Source organism: Mercenaria mercenaria, chromosome 2 (assembly GCF_021730395.1).
Source record: "Mercenaria mercenaria strain notata chromosome 2, MADL_Memer_1, whole genome shotgun sequence".
Taxonomy (NCBI): domain Eukaryota; kingdom Metazoa; phylum Mollusca; class Bivalvia; order Venerida; family Veneridae; genus Mercenaria; species Mercenaria mercenaria.
Genome location: NC_069362.1, coordinates 103,612,016 through 103,626,863, shown reverse-complemented (window position 1 = coordinate 103,626,863; position 14,848 = coordinate 103,612,016). Strand labels below are relative to the sequence as shown.

Here is a 14,848-nt window from a genome sequence, read left to right as displayed (position 1 = left end):
TATACCAGCACGTGTATTTTAAATATTTTTAATCTATTTTCTGTCGTGTTAGATTTGACCAACATATAATAAAAGTATCACTATATTCTTTCAAGATCTAACGAGACATACTATGACGTCAGGAAAAATTATAAAAACACGTTTTCAAGAATTAAATTACTTGAAACTTGAAAATGGAATTTTCGTTTAAACGAAGGTGTGGAACAAATGCGGTTTTTGCTCATCCGGACCTAATTATTCATTCACGAACAATTTCTTGTTTCTTCACAAACGAATTAGAACAGAAGCAATCTAAAATTATTCAATTATAAACAAAATGTTAATGATGCTGTATTAGCGCTTTTATTGTTTTACAGAATTAAAAGAGGGAGGTACCCAGCTAAAGCTCATGATAACTTTCAGTGATGAGGGCCAATCTTTGTTCAAACCAATGAGGTAAGCCAGTATTAGACCTTTACCTTTATATAAATGGATACGGTGACGCTTTTATAATGAAACAATTTCGCCAAACGATACAATTTCGCTACATGGTAAAATTTCACTAATTGATAAAATCAGCACTAAATAGTACAGTTGACACTAAACAATACAAAACTGATTCTGACTTTGAGGAAGTTGTTGGTTGCCGTAAAGGTTCCACTACTCCAGAGCGTACGCGTTTACTGAGTGAAACAGTCTACTGTCCGAGCACAGTAATGATGGTTTAGTCATGATGGTACTGTCTTGTCTTTATTTTTCTTGATCTTGGTTATTTTCAAATTTATCCTTCAAATTCATTTTTTTATTGTGGTAAAAAATCTCAACTTAGCAAAGCATTTGGCTTAGAACGGTTTTTTCGTTTTTTAAACTATTATTATAAAACAACTTATTATTATCTACGGTGTGACATTAAAAAAATTTCTGGAATTAGAATTAAATATTTTAAAAAGTCAACAGTAAGTTTTTTTTTTTTTTTTTTGCTTAGAACAATTTAACAGATACAACTATAAGGGACAATAAAACAGTCCAATTGACATTGACAACTTTGAAGCGAGGCAGGAAAAGGACACATGAGGCCATTTTTCTTATAAGTATTTCATGCTGGTAGAAAGAAAAAAAGCAACAACCAGATTATTTGATTATATGTTTTATTTCAAGCCTACGAGGGATCGAACATTGGGAGCATAGTTTAGCTCTGTAAAAGGTAGGGGTACACCTCTGGAGTTATGTCAAGCTTTTGTTCCTTCAAAGTTTAATACAAAGTATATCCATTTCATAGTTAGTATACAGTACACTCAAGCTGGTATAGAGTGCTGTGGGCAGTATTTGTATACAAATAACATAACATAACATAACATAACATATAGTTTATTCGACATAAAATTGTCATTCAATTCATAGTCGATAATCAATTCCAGTACAGAGTATGAAGCGTGAGAATTTTACCCAGAGAAATATTGTACACCTTAACAAGTACAAAGTGTGAAAAATTTGACATTATTCTAATAGCCGTTAATAACACATTATTAGAAGTATCAATATTTGAGACACATTTGTCTCGTATAAAACGCTACTAGTAAGTGTAATGACAATGTAGAAAAAGAAACGTACATTGTGTAAAAATTGTTTTGAAAAATGAATAAATGAACGAATATCAATATTTGAGACACATTTACCTCGGATACAGCGCTACTAGGAAATAAATGTGGTGACAATGTTAAAGAAGTACATTGCATAAAAATTGTTTTGAACAATGAGTAAATGAATGAATAGGCAAAACATATACTTATTCAAAAATGGCAATTGCATAGAATATATAAAATGGATTCGCAATGAAAATGCAAAATCACAATCTTTCTTTTAATGCATAGTAAAAATATTTTGCTAGATTGATCAGTACTTTATTATTTGTAGCGGACATGAGGGTTTCAAATTTCTGTAGCGTAGGCCACCTACAAAAATACGGCTTGAAAATTTTTCGACGCAATTGATAGTATTTTGGACATACTAATAAAAAATGGTATTCGTCCTCTATCAAATTCATAGAACAGTTTCGGCACTTTCTTTCTTCTCTTTGGACATTTTCATGCCTACCTTTTTCTATTTCCAAATTATGAGATGATGTAAGATATCATGGTAGAAATGAGATGTCCAACTCGTAACTCAACTTAAATTAGTAGGAAATCAGCTGTACTTTGATAATACTTAATTGATGACTTTTTTGTTACGTTTGTGGTGTTTCTTCCATTCGTATTTCCTCCCTCATGCTTATGCCTCCTGTACCATTTTACTTACCATTTCCCAATTTTACCCCGTCCCAATTTTTGATATATTTGATATAACTTGAATATACTTGTTGATACTCGTTGTCTGTATCTTTCCACTACAGTTTCTAATTGTCTACTTTGCAATGTGTGCCTCTGGCTATGTTGCTACGATCAATGCTTCCAACGTGTCAACTTTTGATACATCTAAATGTTGATTTTCTTTTTGCTGGAATCATACCTTTTCGAAATACTGCCTCAGAAATTACATCCGTTAATGATCAACGTCACCTACGCCACTTATATGTATGATAAACCAAAGTAATTCATTACTAGCAAGATTAGCACACTTTTGAGTTTTTGGATACCTCTTTGATTAGAAAGAATCTTTGTGCAATTATGTTATTTCTCAGGCGTCTGTTCTTCCAACATAAGTCTCTTCTTTGTGCTTACTTGAACACTGATTGATTCAAAGACACGGGTTAAATTAGATCCTTCAACAACAAACATGCGAATTGGAGAAAGAATTCCTAATTTCAAATAAAGTTTTATCTTACTATTTTTTTTTTCTGTTGAATGTTTCTGTAACATCAAAGAATCTTGAATTACACAGCTTATCGTTGTTCATGTAGTCAGTCGAAGGCGCTGCGGGCAATTGTTTATGTTCTATCAACTTCTGCAGTAGTTAACTGCGCAACTGCTTCAATTTAGTTCGCTAATATCTTGCTTACAGTCAGAAGATTACATCTCAAAGAAAATATGCAAGTATTAATGTTAATGAACTCAATTATTTGAAGAATCAAGAGCGAAAAAAAAAAAACTGCAGCAGTTGGAAAACAAGAGATTTGCCTATTAAATAAATGTTACTGGGTGCACATGACTGCTAAAACAAACTTTAGCTATTGAACCGAATAACAGGAACAATAAGAGTTTATATAATACACGCCGGTTAATAGTAAAGAAAATTGTCTCGTCTTCATCGTTTTGTTTAAGTTTCCACTATTGACCCGGTACGCCATTCAATAAGTGCTCTTTTACATGAGATCAGAAACTTATTTTCATAGGTTTATTTTTAAATATTTGACTTTAACATAATTGTGTTGAATATATAACAGTCATATAGTAAATAAGGAATCGTGTTATCATCATTAATAAGTAGAATAGTCCTTCAAAATGAACTACAATTTTAATTTAAGGTAGAATTATTTAGATATCAGATGCTATTTAAAATTGTAGTAGTATGAAGCCAAATCGAAAGAAAAAAATTGTGAGCTGTTAACCGATGTCTTTACGTAAAGCTAGCAGGTCTAACACTGATATTTTATGTTCCGTGCTCACATTCGTGCAACAATATAACAAGACATTTGTAATTATATTATTGCCACACTGCCTTAACATTTGGACAGGCAGATCTTTCCCATCACATCATATCTCCATTTACATAAGAAGCATAAAGATATATATATAAAACTATTTAAAACATATAACCCAGAAGTACCGGCAGTTTGGCGATCGGATAAATCTAAAAATACAGTTTTAACTTCAATGTGTTAATAAAATTGTGCAGAATCCAAAGTATTCATTATGTCATAAAAAGTCAGTAAAAAAAAATCTTGAGCCAAAAAATTCTGTATTTTAATGCATACACCTTTAGCCTGTAATTCTTTTAAGAACAGCGTACTGTCATCCTGAATGCCCTTAAAATAACTTAGTTTCTAACGAGTATATATAACGACCTTATAAAATAATAGAGTATAAAAACAGATATTTTGAAATAAGATGTATATACAAAAAACGTTCAAGTTCGAAAATACACAGACCATTTTTGTAACGTAGTGTCCCTCTCAGGGCTTTCATCTGCACACCTGAATATCTATTTTGATATAAATGTCTAAAAATGGGAATTATTTTGATAATTAGCTGTCGCACGACAGTGCAAAAACAGTCTCATTAGTTCTATTTTCATACAAAGTCTGAATAAATTTGAATCTTGAATGAAAATAGAAAAAAAACACTATTATAAAAGTTGACATATTGTTATTCTTATTTTGTAAATAATGAGGAAAATAAAATTACTAGCAATGAAATGTCATCTTAAAATACCATGATTTGTCATATCAATTAACGCCGTGTTATTCCTAATGGACATAAATTGTTTTATCTATTTGCAAAAGGAAACAAAGGATGATTTGAAACACTTGGATCATTTGGCAAAATAGCAACTGAAAACCATGAATTAATCCTTATCGAAACTTGCCAGCTGCTGCCTGCTTTATGTATCGTTAGAACACATGCTTACGAAACCTTTCTTAATTAGAGAATTATTGTTAACAGCAGTTGTGCATCAAATACCCAGAATTCACAAGCCGTTACGAAATAAACAGAGTTCGTTTAGAATTATTATGTGGTAACGTCTTGTTCCTGCAGACTAATTAAACGTTTGATGAAATATCAGGCCCTAACCTTAGGCTATAACATATGTAAATTGCACATAGATGTAACAGTATCAAACGGAACGATTTTCCGATGAAATTCCTAAGAATTTCGCACCAGCATAACTCCCACGAAGAAACATGTACATAATGCATAATGTAGTTTAGGTAGACACTTAAAGAAAGGTTCCAAACACTTCTGTGTTTTCAATCCAAGGGTATAAACTGGTTAAAAGTAATTAATTTTATCTGCATGCTGTGTAAACTAGTTTTTTATAGGTAAATTAAGATTTTTGGGCCAAAAGCTGGGTAAAGCACCAAACCACTACCAATAGTGCATATGTTTTTTTACCTTTTGTTATCACTTGCAGGTATCCCCGAGATCAAGAGACATTGCCTGATCACTTCTACTTTGTTGACTTTGAGAGACATAATGCCGAAATTGCTGCTTTCCATTTAGACAGGTAGGTAATTCTAAAACTGCAGCCTCCCCAAACGTAAACCCAGCACGCGGAAAAGCACTCGACCAAAGCACACGCTCACACAAGGCAAACATACAAGGGCAAAACGAACACAGTGGGGCACCGCCTTGGAACTGTCATTGGCAAAACCGCCACTGGGGACTCATTTTTTACACACCATCAAAAAGTTTCACGGTAACGACAATTCTTTTGAGTGCCAGGTATGAAGCACACATACAGGGGACTCTTGATTCAAATCTTAAATACTATTTAGCTGGAACGGGGATTTGAACTCACGATCCTTTCGTTGTCAGACACTGGGCCACTGCGTTTACTCGTCGGTAAATAAAGTTCATTGTTACAGTTTTATATATTGATAAAATAGGCGGGTCTCTTAATATTTGATATGTATGCACTATTATTCTACTAAGACAGGTAAGAATAAATCCACATTACAGTTAAAGTGGGCATGGTGCTACTTTCCAAATGTTGATCAGCTTCGTCCTTAGTTTTCACCAAGGTATGGACATTAAAACACTTTATTTCATAGGATATAACATGTATAACTTCAGATAGGCGCAATTAAATATTTTTTGTCAGTTTTATTCTATTTTTTTCTTCGGCTCTAATTGAAAGAAAAGCCAAATAGTAAAATGTCAAAATGAGTGCATAAAATGACGTTCATGAAAAACTTTATTCAGTAGTTGTAACTTTGTCTGTTTAAGTAGGCTTCATAAAATAAGCCCAAGAATATCATGACGGGGAAGGTCAAGTCTTTCAAGATATCAGAGACGTAAAACATTGGTAACTTAATTTTTGTCGCTAAAGGGTGTTTACAGACGTTTGGGTTTGTTTGTTCATGCAATACGGCTCTAGAGTAGTTGACAGGCTGATAAAACTCAAACTTTGACCAGTAAATGAAGGGCCTTCGTAACAGTCACTTCCTCGCCAGAGATTATATAGTCTGTTCAATTTTAGTTCACATGTTTTATTCGCTTTTCTTGTATACCAGTTTTCTAACACATAAACATATATTTCTTGGCAGCCTTTTGAACGATTTATTTCTCCGGGCATCCACTGAATCAGTCTGAAATCAGCGATTCTTTGCTTCTAGACATAAAAGTATATTGTTTAAAATAAATACGATCGTCGTACATAATGTGCATCTCTATTTTGTTTTAAAAAAGAAGATACACCGGCACAATATTTATGTATTTCTCTAGAGGTGTATTTTCTTTGAGTCACTACAGACCTCAGTTAGATTTGTAGCAGTTGGCAATTTGTTTGACTTTTTGCAAGCTGGCCAGAGACCGTCTTCCTTAGATTCAACAGAAATCACCAAAATACAGATACCTGAAAGAAATAAAGCACATAGTAATCATGTATTTGTTGGTTTTCTTAAAGTCCGTAAGCAAATGTCTGTCATTAATAAGACTCTGTAGTCTATACACAGCTAACAGTGAAACCACGGTCCGCTAAAATATTAGCATTATTATTATCTTACATGATGACAAACGACTAGGGGAAAAGCAGGAATCAAACATTACACAGTGTCTTGCACACAAGGCTCTCCTCTACTAAAATACTGTTGAGAAACGGCGTTAAATCCAAAGCAAACAAACAAAATCTGCCTATTCAGAATAAGATAATTAACAGTAAATTAATTAGATTTTTCAGTACTCTTGTTTGTAATTGTTCTGACAATTGCAGTTTTACATCTGAGCGATTTCAGAACATTAATTCTGTTATGGTCTGATGCATTCTTGTAAAAAGTATAAAAATGGCTGTTCTAGAACACATCATAACTCTGCTTTGAGTTCTGACCCTGGTCAACTGGAATATGAGGCTAGAAATTGTCAAAATGAGTAAGGCTATTTTCCAAGATAGCTAAATTACTCTTTGACATGTATTTAATTTCAAACATGTTAAAATAATCATGTAATTTTGAAAAGATTGTCAATAAACAAGTGTCTTCTGTTGCATTAGTCACTATGTCTGATTACAGAGCAACTATGAAAACACATGTTTATTAACATGATAATTTAAATTCAAATATATGGTATATAACTAGGTCGCTTTTTCATGTCATTTAGATCGTTATTTTAACTGCGTGTTTTATCAGTGGACAAAAAATTAAATGACCTGTAGATTATATTGTTTATTCGTTGAAATTCGGTATTTGTATAACCCTAACCGAGAACATTATATGAAGAGTTTATCCTAGTACAAACTTTCATAGACTGTGCAGCTTTATTAGACTACATTACAACACAACAATAAATATGAATACTAAAGATTTACATGTAGATACATTGGTTTCATTCCGGAAAACTCTGAATGGATGTCGATTAGCTTTAGTTACTAGTACATTGTTGAAAACGTTATAACGTTATCCAGTAATTTGAAGCAGTTTTAAGTTGTTTCTAACGTCATGCTTACTGTATATTTTCAGAATTCTTGGCTTCTATCGTGTTCCACCAACGGTAGGAAGGGAGGTTAATCTTACTGGCGAAATTAAGATGCTAGCCGAGCCAAAATTAAGAAGAACTTTTTTCATATCTCCAGGTAACGGAAACCTTTTTTGTAAAGCTCTGAGGGACTTATCTTTCTTGCATAATGAATGGGGGTTTTCCACTGGGTATAACATGGAGTTTCCAGCATCTGTGAACCCCTGTATGTAACTAAATGGCGTTTCAAAACTACGTAGTTGTAGAACATTTCGTCCTGTAATTGTTATCTAAAACCGCATAAAACAAGAAATATCTTAATATTTCCTGTTTGTTTTGTTTAGTTTAGTCTATTCTCGATTCAAAGAAGCTAATATACGAAAAAAAGCAACACGTTTAACGTATTGAAATACAAATGTATTTCTGAATTCTCACACTTCCTTCTAATTCTTTACTGTATTAAAAGTAGTTTGTTTGACTTTTTTCTGTTATTTACTGAATATGGCATCCGCGAAAATATATCACTGGTTGTATATTTAAAGAGGAATATACGACTTGCGGGCAACTGTTTACGCTGTAACTCGAAAGAGCCAGTCAAAACCACGATGTCTGTTTTTATTATGTAGGAGAATAAAAAGAACAACGTGTACATTCAGATTGGTAAACCTATAATGGCAGATATAATGAAAAGTAACTTGAATCGGGAGTGTGCAGGTTTTACTTTAAATATGAATAGCCTTCAAATAACATAGGTATTTAGAGTATGCATTTGAATATATTGCTTTGAACAAAAAAGGAAAATGTCAGATTTTGTTATTTAACGAGGTACATCAAAAATGAAGGTTACACCGTGATGAATGCATCTAATTGGCAATTGCCAACAATTTACAATCTCATAACAAAAACTGCGTCAGTCAAAATGTCATATCTCATCTCTTTACGTTTAATAAATTCCTGAAAACCATAGATAAATAAAGACAATTTGAAAATTGTTCATTTACAGTAACACACAGGTTTTGAAATAAATAATACTGAACAATTTTCATGATATCTGAACTGAATTAGATTACATACTGATAGAACTTCAGTTTTGTGTTTGCTGTTTCAACTCATCTTTATATACTCATTTATTTTCAAATTTATGTTTTATGTATTATGTTTACAATATCATATATTAAAATTTGAAATAACCATGTGAAATGTATTGACAAGTTTGACACGAAACACAATGCTCCAAATGCGCTCACCCGTTACATGCATGAAGTCTGTCATTAGCTGTAGTATTAATCACATTAATATACAAAAACATTTAAGTTTTATTACATGTAGCCTAAATGCATTTTCACAGATTTCATTTTTTCAGTTCAACTGTAAATTGGTCAGTAGTACTAACTATGGACCAGCGATCTATATAATGAGTAATGTAATGGTTATTTTTTGCTTACAGCTAACAACGTGTGTTTTCACGGCACTTGTTCCTACTATTGTGATACTGGTCATGCTGTCTGTGGCCACCCTGTGATGTTAGAGGGGTCCTTTGCTACATTCCTTCCTCCAGAGCGAGTAGCGCCGCGTAAAACGTGGCGGAATCCATGGAAACGGTCTTACAGCAAGCACCGCAAAGCGTATTGGGAGCTGTATGACGACCTGTGTGGGCGTGTCCAGGAAAAGGAACCCTTTAGCAGTGGACGTCGTCTACTTGATGTCATAGATATGCATATCTTTGATTTTCTTACTGGTTAGTAAGACTGTCGTACATAATTCCAGTATTCATTAGGTTTGGTGGTCATATTCTAGCTTATATACTTCAAACAAAGATTGACTGTATAGATGTTTCAATGCATAGCCTAAATATTGGAACAATACTACTTGTTGATAAGCTCCCTTTGTAAAAGTGTTCAGTGTGAGGAGAGTGTCAGATAATTCGAATCAGTTAAGTTGTTATCAGTCACGAAAGAAGTCAGTTTTAGAACTTGGCGATTTTATTTAATAATAACCTTGTTTATTAGAGACATTTTGCTCTCGGGCCACGTGGTTTGCTAATTTTTTGTTTGGCATGAATGTCACCCCTTTTACGTTCCTGTTCTGTCTTTATTAATTCACAGATTTTCTTAGAATATTGTGTCAAATGTGACAGAAATATACCGGAATGTTCCGACTGGTTACAAGAGCATCATTTGCATTTTTATTGTTATTTCAGTAAACTAAATGATCGGTCTAAAGATAAAAGTTTGGACATTTGTGAAGCAGCCACAGACAATGAAAATAATTACAGCTGTTTTAGGCATTGTTTCAGAAATCATGATTCACCTTTCATATAGACACTAATTAATATGTACATGCACGTATTTTCCATGTATTTTTCCAGGTAATATGGACCGTCATCATTATGAGACGTTCACCGACTTCGGTAATGAAACATTCCTTTTGCACCTGGATAACGGTCGAGGGTAAGTAATTGCGTATTTGTAATATATGATACGAAATGGCGTAATGACGGGGTCGCGACATTCCATACGTCAAATAGTTCAACGTTCCAAACGAGTTTTCAGCCTTATTTCTCTAAATTTGAAGTCATAACGACTGATATTACGCTATGAATAGGTATATGTATATAATGAAAGGGTCGTTAAAACAGTACTTTGATCTGCAATTATGCATTCGGTTGTCGTGGATTTTGCCATTCCGGATCAAACTCGGCGCAAGCTCCTTGTGGGATCAAGGCTTGGCAAAATCCGCTGGTGTCAAATTCAACATTACAGATCAAGGAATTTTCATAATATCCATATTTTGTTGTAGATAAACTACTCTATTGATATATAAAATTGCACTTATATATACTTAAAAGATGTTCTAATCTATTGTTAACTTTGTTGTTTTTGACGCAGCAGCTAGTATGCATATATTCTAATAGACATTTTCTTTTCAGATTCGGCCGCTCTGGACACGATGAGATGTCAATCCTTGCACCCGTCTTTCAGTGCTGTATGATTCGATATTCTACATTTACGAAGCTAGTCAAACTCTATCTGGGACCAGAAAAACTCAGTATGTTAATGCGGGATTCCATGAAAAAAGATCGAGTGAATCCTATTCTAAATGAAAAACACACTCATGCTCTAGACAGGAGAGTGATTAAGATATTGACTGCTGTACACGACTGCATTAGAACCAACCCTTATACAGACGTTATTATCGATGATTTCTTTTAAAGTTTTTTAAAAAAGTGAATGGTTCGATTAGTCTGTCTGGAGTTACCCTGTGATTCAGCTTCAGTGCTTTCAAACAAAAATCGTAATTTTAAGTGCTAAGTTTATGGGCTAGTTTTTTTTTAGATTATGTTTTCGTACTTTTAAATAATATGTGTATTCGTTGCTGATTTATGCATCATGTCTTTGAATTTTAACGTTAGACAGAAGAAGACAATCGGTATTTATTAGACAAAATAAGGATTTTTTTTAATTCAGTTTATTACAATAGCAGTCTTGTCAAATTTGTGATACGTTACTGCCTATTTATGTAAAGTAAATGACTATTTAGAAAGAGTAGTGATAATATTTGTATGTTTATGTTTACATTTTTGTTCATATCACCTTTGTTACACGGACATACAGGGTATTTACATGTGTAGCATCGTTCATGGATCTTTTGTTCTTTTTAGGACTTGGAATTGTACATTGATTATAACTGATAATTGTAATTTATTAAGCTTCAAGTACTGTTATACTATGATATATAAAGCATATTTTTAGATGTTTGTAGTTAGTCTGACCTCTAACGGAAGGTATTTAAAGACGACATTAAATGAGCAATACATTTTTACACAATTTTACAAGAGGTCAGGACACATACATAATACCTCAGTATAGAAATTGTACAGGTATAACATATTCTTAGTGCAAAATAAGGCTATTTTATGGATGGAATTCAACATTAATCGTCTGTTTTTAAAATAACACCAGGGTCACATTGCTTAAATAGTTTTACCAATCGCGCATATATTATATTGCATTTGGTGCTCACTCGATAGAGGAAATATTTTGATTTTACAATGTACATAGGTTTGACAGCAGGTGCCCCACGGATAGCTTAATGTTTCTAACTGATATATTGTTATGCATCTCACTTCTGGACGAGTTGCTTAAAAGATGTCCACTTGAGTAACATTGTTTGAGATATGTACCACATATGTTGCTGGACAAACTTTTACTTCTCAGTATCAACTAGTTTTCCTCTTTAACAACGATATAATTGAGAAAAGTCACCAAATTTAAGCGGCCATTCGTATTAGAAATTAACTAAATTATCTGATATCAAATTTAATTTTTCATTACATATGTTTTAGACTCTGAGACAGATATTTTACGTTTTCAAATCTACGCAGAAATATTTTTGTGCGTTATCGCTGAAGACGTTGATCTCATGACTTTTTACATGATCAATATCAAAGTCTGTCATTTCTTGAAATCCATAAATTATATATAAATTATGTAAAATATGTTTTGAGAATATCGTGCAATGATTCATGGTGCACTTTAGAATAAATAAAAAATATACAATACTTGTATTTTGATTTCTTTCCCTTTCCAACTTAAACGACATGCTTCCATTTTATGTCACTTTCGGAGTACGGAAGTCCATTTGTTGGTAAGTATATATAGAACATATACACACTGCGAGTCATTTAGTTCTGTTAAATATTTGCTGATCTCTTTCTATCTCTCTCTCTCTCTCTCTCTCTCTCCCTCTCTCTCTCTCTCATTGCCACCCGTCCTTAAAAATACCTAAAGAAGTTACGAAGATACTGCCCGGAAATGAAAATAACATAAAAATGGAGATTATCTAAAAAGTATCCAATCTAAAGTTTTGGATTTTGCTATCTATACTTTCTGTCATTGTCATTACATTTACTTTTATCAACTTCTCTTTAGATTACTGTACAGCAAAGGAAATTGTTGGTCATTGTAGGTTTTCGCGAAACTTTTGTTTCTCTAATACTAAATTTTGAAGCATTTTTATTGACACTGAATCAAAACTGTTCGGCAAACTGGCCATGTTTATGTTAAGATTTAACCGCCAAAAGAATACAGACAGTGGTCGAACTTAAAATTGGAAAATCTGTGGTTACGTTTCAGTCGAACTATCACAACGGTAAGTAAGGTCGATGCGTCAATTTGTTACTGCCTGTATAAGCAAAGAGGTTGATACACACGTTCTTAAAGTCAACCAATCAATATTCCGGGTAGATTGGTGTATTAATTCATATTCAGATGTCTTTAAATGTTTTGCAAATGATCACAATAACAATGGCTGTACGTTTCGTCCAGTTTATAGCAAAATGAAAAAAATGCAAGTTAGATAACTTCGTAAATAAGTACTCCCTAATTCAAAACAGTACCTGTTCGTCGATGCTATACAGAGAACCCGTCTTGTGTTCTTAATGCTATTCCATCTTTGTCCTAACATAAATACAGATAAATAGTATTTTATTCTATGACATTTATGTGGTATAAAATTGTCTGCGATTAAAATTATCAGAGTGGCATGTTAAAGTGGCATTATGCGCATCTTACAGCACGTAGTGCGTTTTTGGTGAATGTTTTATAAAAGCAAGTTTTCGGTTGCTGTGCATTTAAATGTGTTTAATTAACAATAATGCCGCATAAGTATTTGAAAGTGATGCTTTAGAAATGAAGAAATCGGACTTATAAAAAATAGTTCATTTCTTCAGTCTTGTACGCAATGATCTCCCTTACCTATAAGTAGAGATTTCTGAGGTTGAAGGGAAGCAACTCCTGCAAGCAGTTTGACTTTTCTTAAAAAGACTGCCCCAGTCAAAATAAGAAAAGTCATAATTCAAAAGTTATTATTTCGTAATGGTAACAGGAAGAGTTTGGTATACTGGGTTAAAAACTATAATTTCCTGCACCCTTTTTACACACATATCTATTTGTGCTGTATTTTTACTTGAAAAATGCGTATAATTCCACTTTAAGTGACAAATGAGTGTTCAAAGGCTTTATCATAGTGACATGATTTATCTTTTATAAACAGCTTCACCCTGCACACATGTGCTTGATACTTCTATGAATTGACAAGGTATCTTTTTGAGACAATAATACTATGGTGTCACTAGACGAATGCTTTGAGCTTTATCTGCAAAGTTATGCTGATTATTTGGAGCAGGGGAAACTGATAGGCAGATGATACACGAAGTTGAAGATACCACACATTTGTCACAGTATGTTTGGAAAGAATAATATGCACTGTTTGAACACATGGGTAGTGGCGGGTAGTTGTGTTGGGAGGGCAGCTAAGTAATTAATGACGCTGATGTTACAGTTCTGCTCTTTTACGTACTTTATCAATATATTGTACAATTTAAGAAAGTAATATTTCTGTAATGTAAGCTCGTATGAGTTGTCTCCCTGCGGGTAGGTAGACAACTTGATCTAATACAAGCAGTAAAACAATGAAATAATTTAAGAAAATATAACTATTGATATTGAAGGCTAGTATTGCTTATCAGTAATTATAATCATATAAAGAAATGGCTCCTAAAACCTACCGGCAGAAAAAATGGCTATTTTACAGATTTAACAAAATATTATTGTTGGTATGTTTGCAAATATGTTAGTTAACATTAATTGGAACAGCATCAGTATTTCCAAAAATGCGCTTATTTGTCCTGTGGTCAAATCGATGCCTTGAGTAAAAGATTTTCAGACTTTAAATACAGAACGAATAACATTTCATTCAAAGGTGAAGCAGTCATATCATTAAAAAGTAACGACAACAGTGACATTTTACCTTACTATCAGCTTTTGCATGCTACCCTTTAGATATCAGAAATATGCCAGTTATTTACATTTTAACAGTTTTTGTATATATTGACTGACCACTGCAACATTGACAGGAGCCAGGCCGTAAAATGTAGGACTGACTTCTTTCTGTTAAGGTGAGTTTATTGGTGCGGTGTTGGTACTTATTCGTACTGAAAAATGAGGTAAATGTTTACAATATTACTACCTACAGAAGATTAAATTGTCAACAAACCAGCTGGATGGCTTCCTCACATGAAATATAGGGAGAGGGCCCATCGGGGTTGTAAGTTCGATTTTCGGGCGGGCCGTATGTTCTCCGTGACGATTTAATAAAAGAAATTGTGTCTGATATCATTCTTCCTCCACCTCTGATTGATGTGGGGAAGTTGGCAGTTACTCGCGGAGAACAAGTTTGTAGTGGTACGAAATTCCAGGAACACT

At 33.3% G+C, this 14,848-nt stretch overlaps 1 protein-coding gene across 4 annotated transcripts in view; it reads left to right on the top strand.

The window, feature by feature from the left end:
* The window catches only part of LOC123564767 (extracellular serine/threonine protein CG31145-like), a 66,845-nt gene extending 54,701 nt beyond the window's left edge, over positions 1–12,144 (top strand). For all 4 annotated transcript variants that reach the window (XM_045358570.2, XM_045358572.2, XM_045358569.2 and 1 more), the window contains 6 exons: positions 357–435; positions 5,047–5,139; positions 7,589–7,701; positions 9,031–9,321; positions 9,952–10,033; positions 10,513–12,144. In XM_045358570.2, the coding sequence (XP_045214505.1) occupies positions 357–435; positions 5,047–5,139; positions 7,589–7,701; positions 9,031–9,321; positions 9,952–10,033; positions 10,513–10,795 (941 nt within the window). In that variant the 3' untranslated portion in view covers positions 10,796–12,144. The remainder of the gene's footprint in view (positions 1–356; positions 436–5,046; positions 5,140–7,588; positions 7,702–9,030; positions 9,322–9,951; positions 10,034–10,512) is intronic.
* Positions 12,145–14,848: the final 2,704 nt, after the last annotated feature.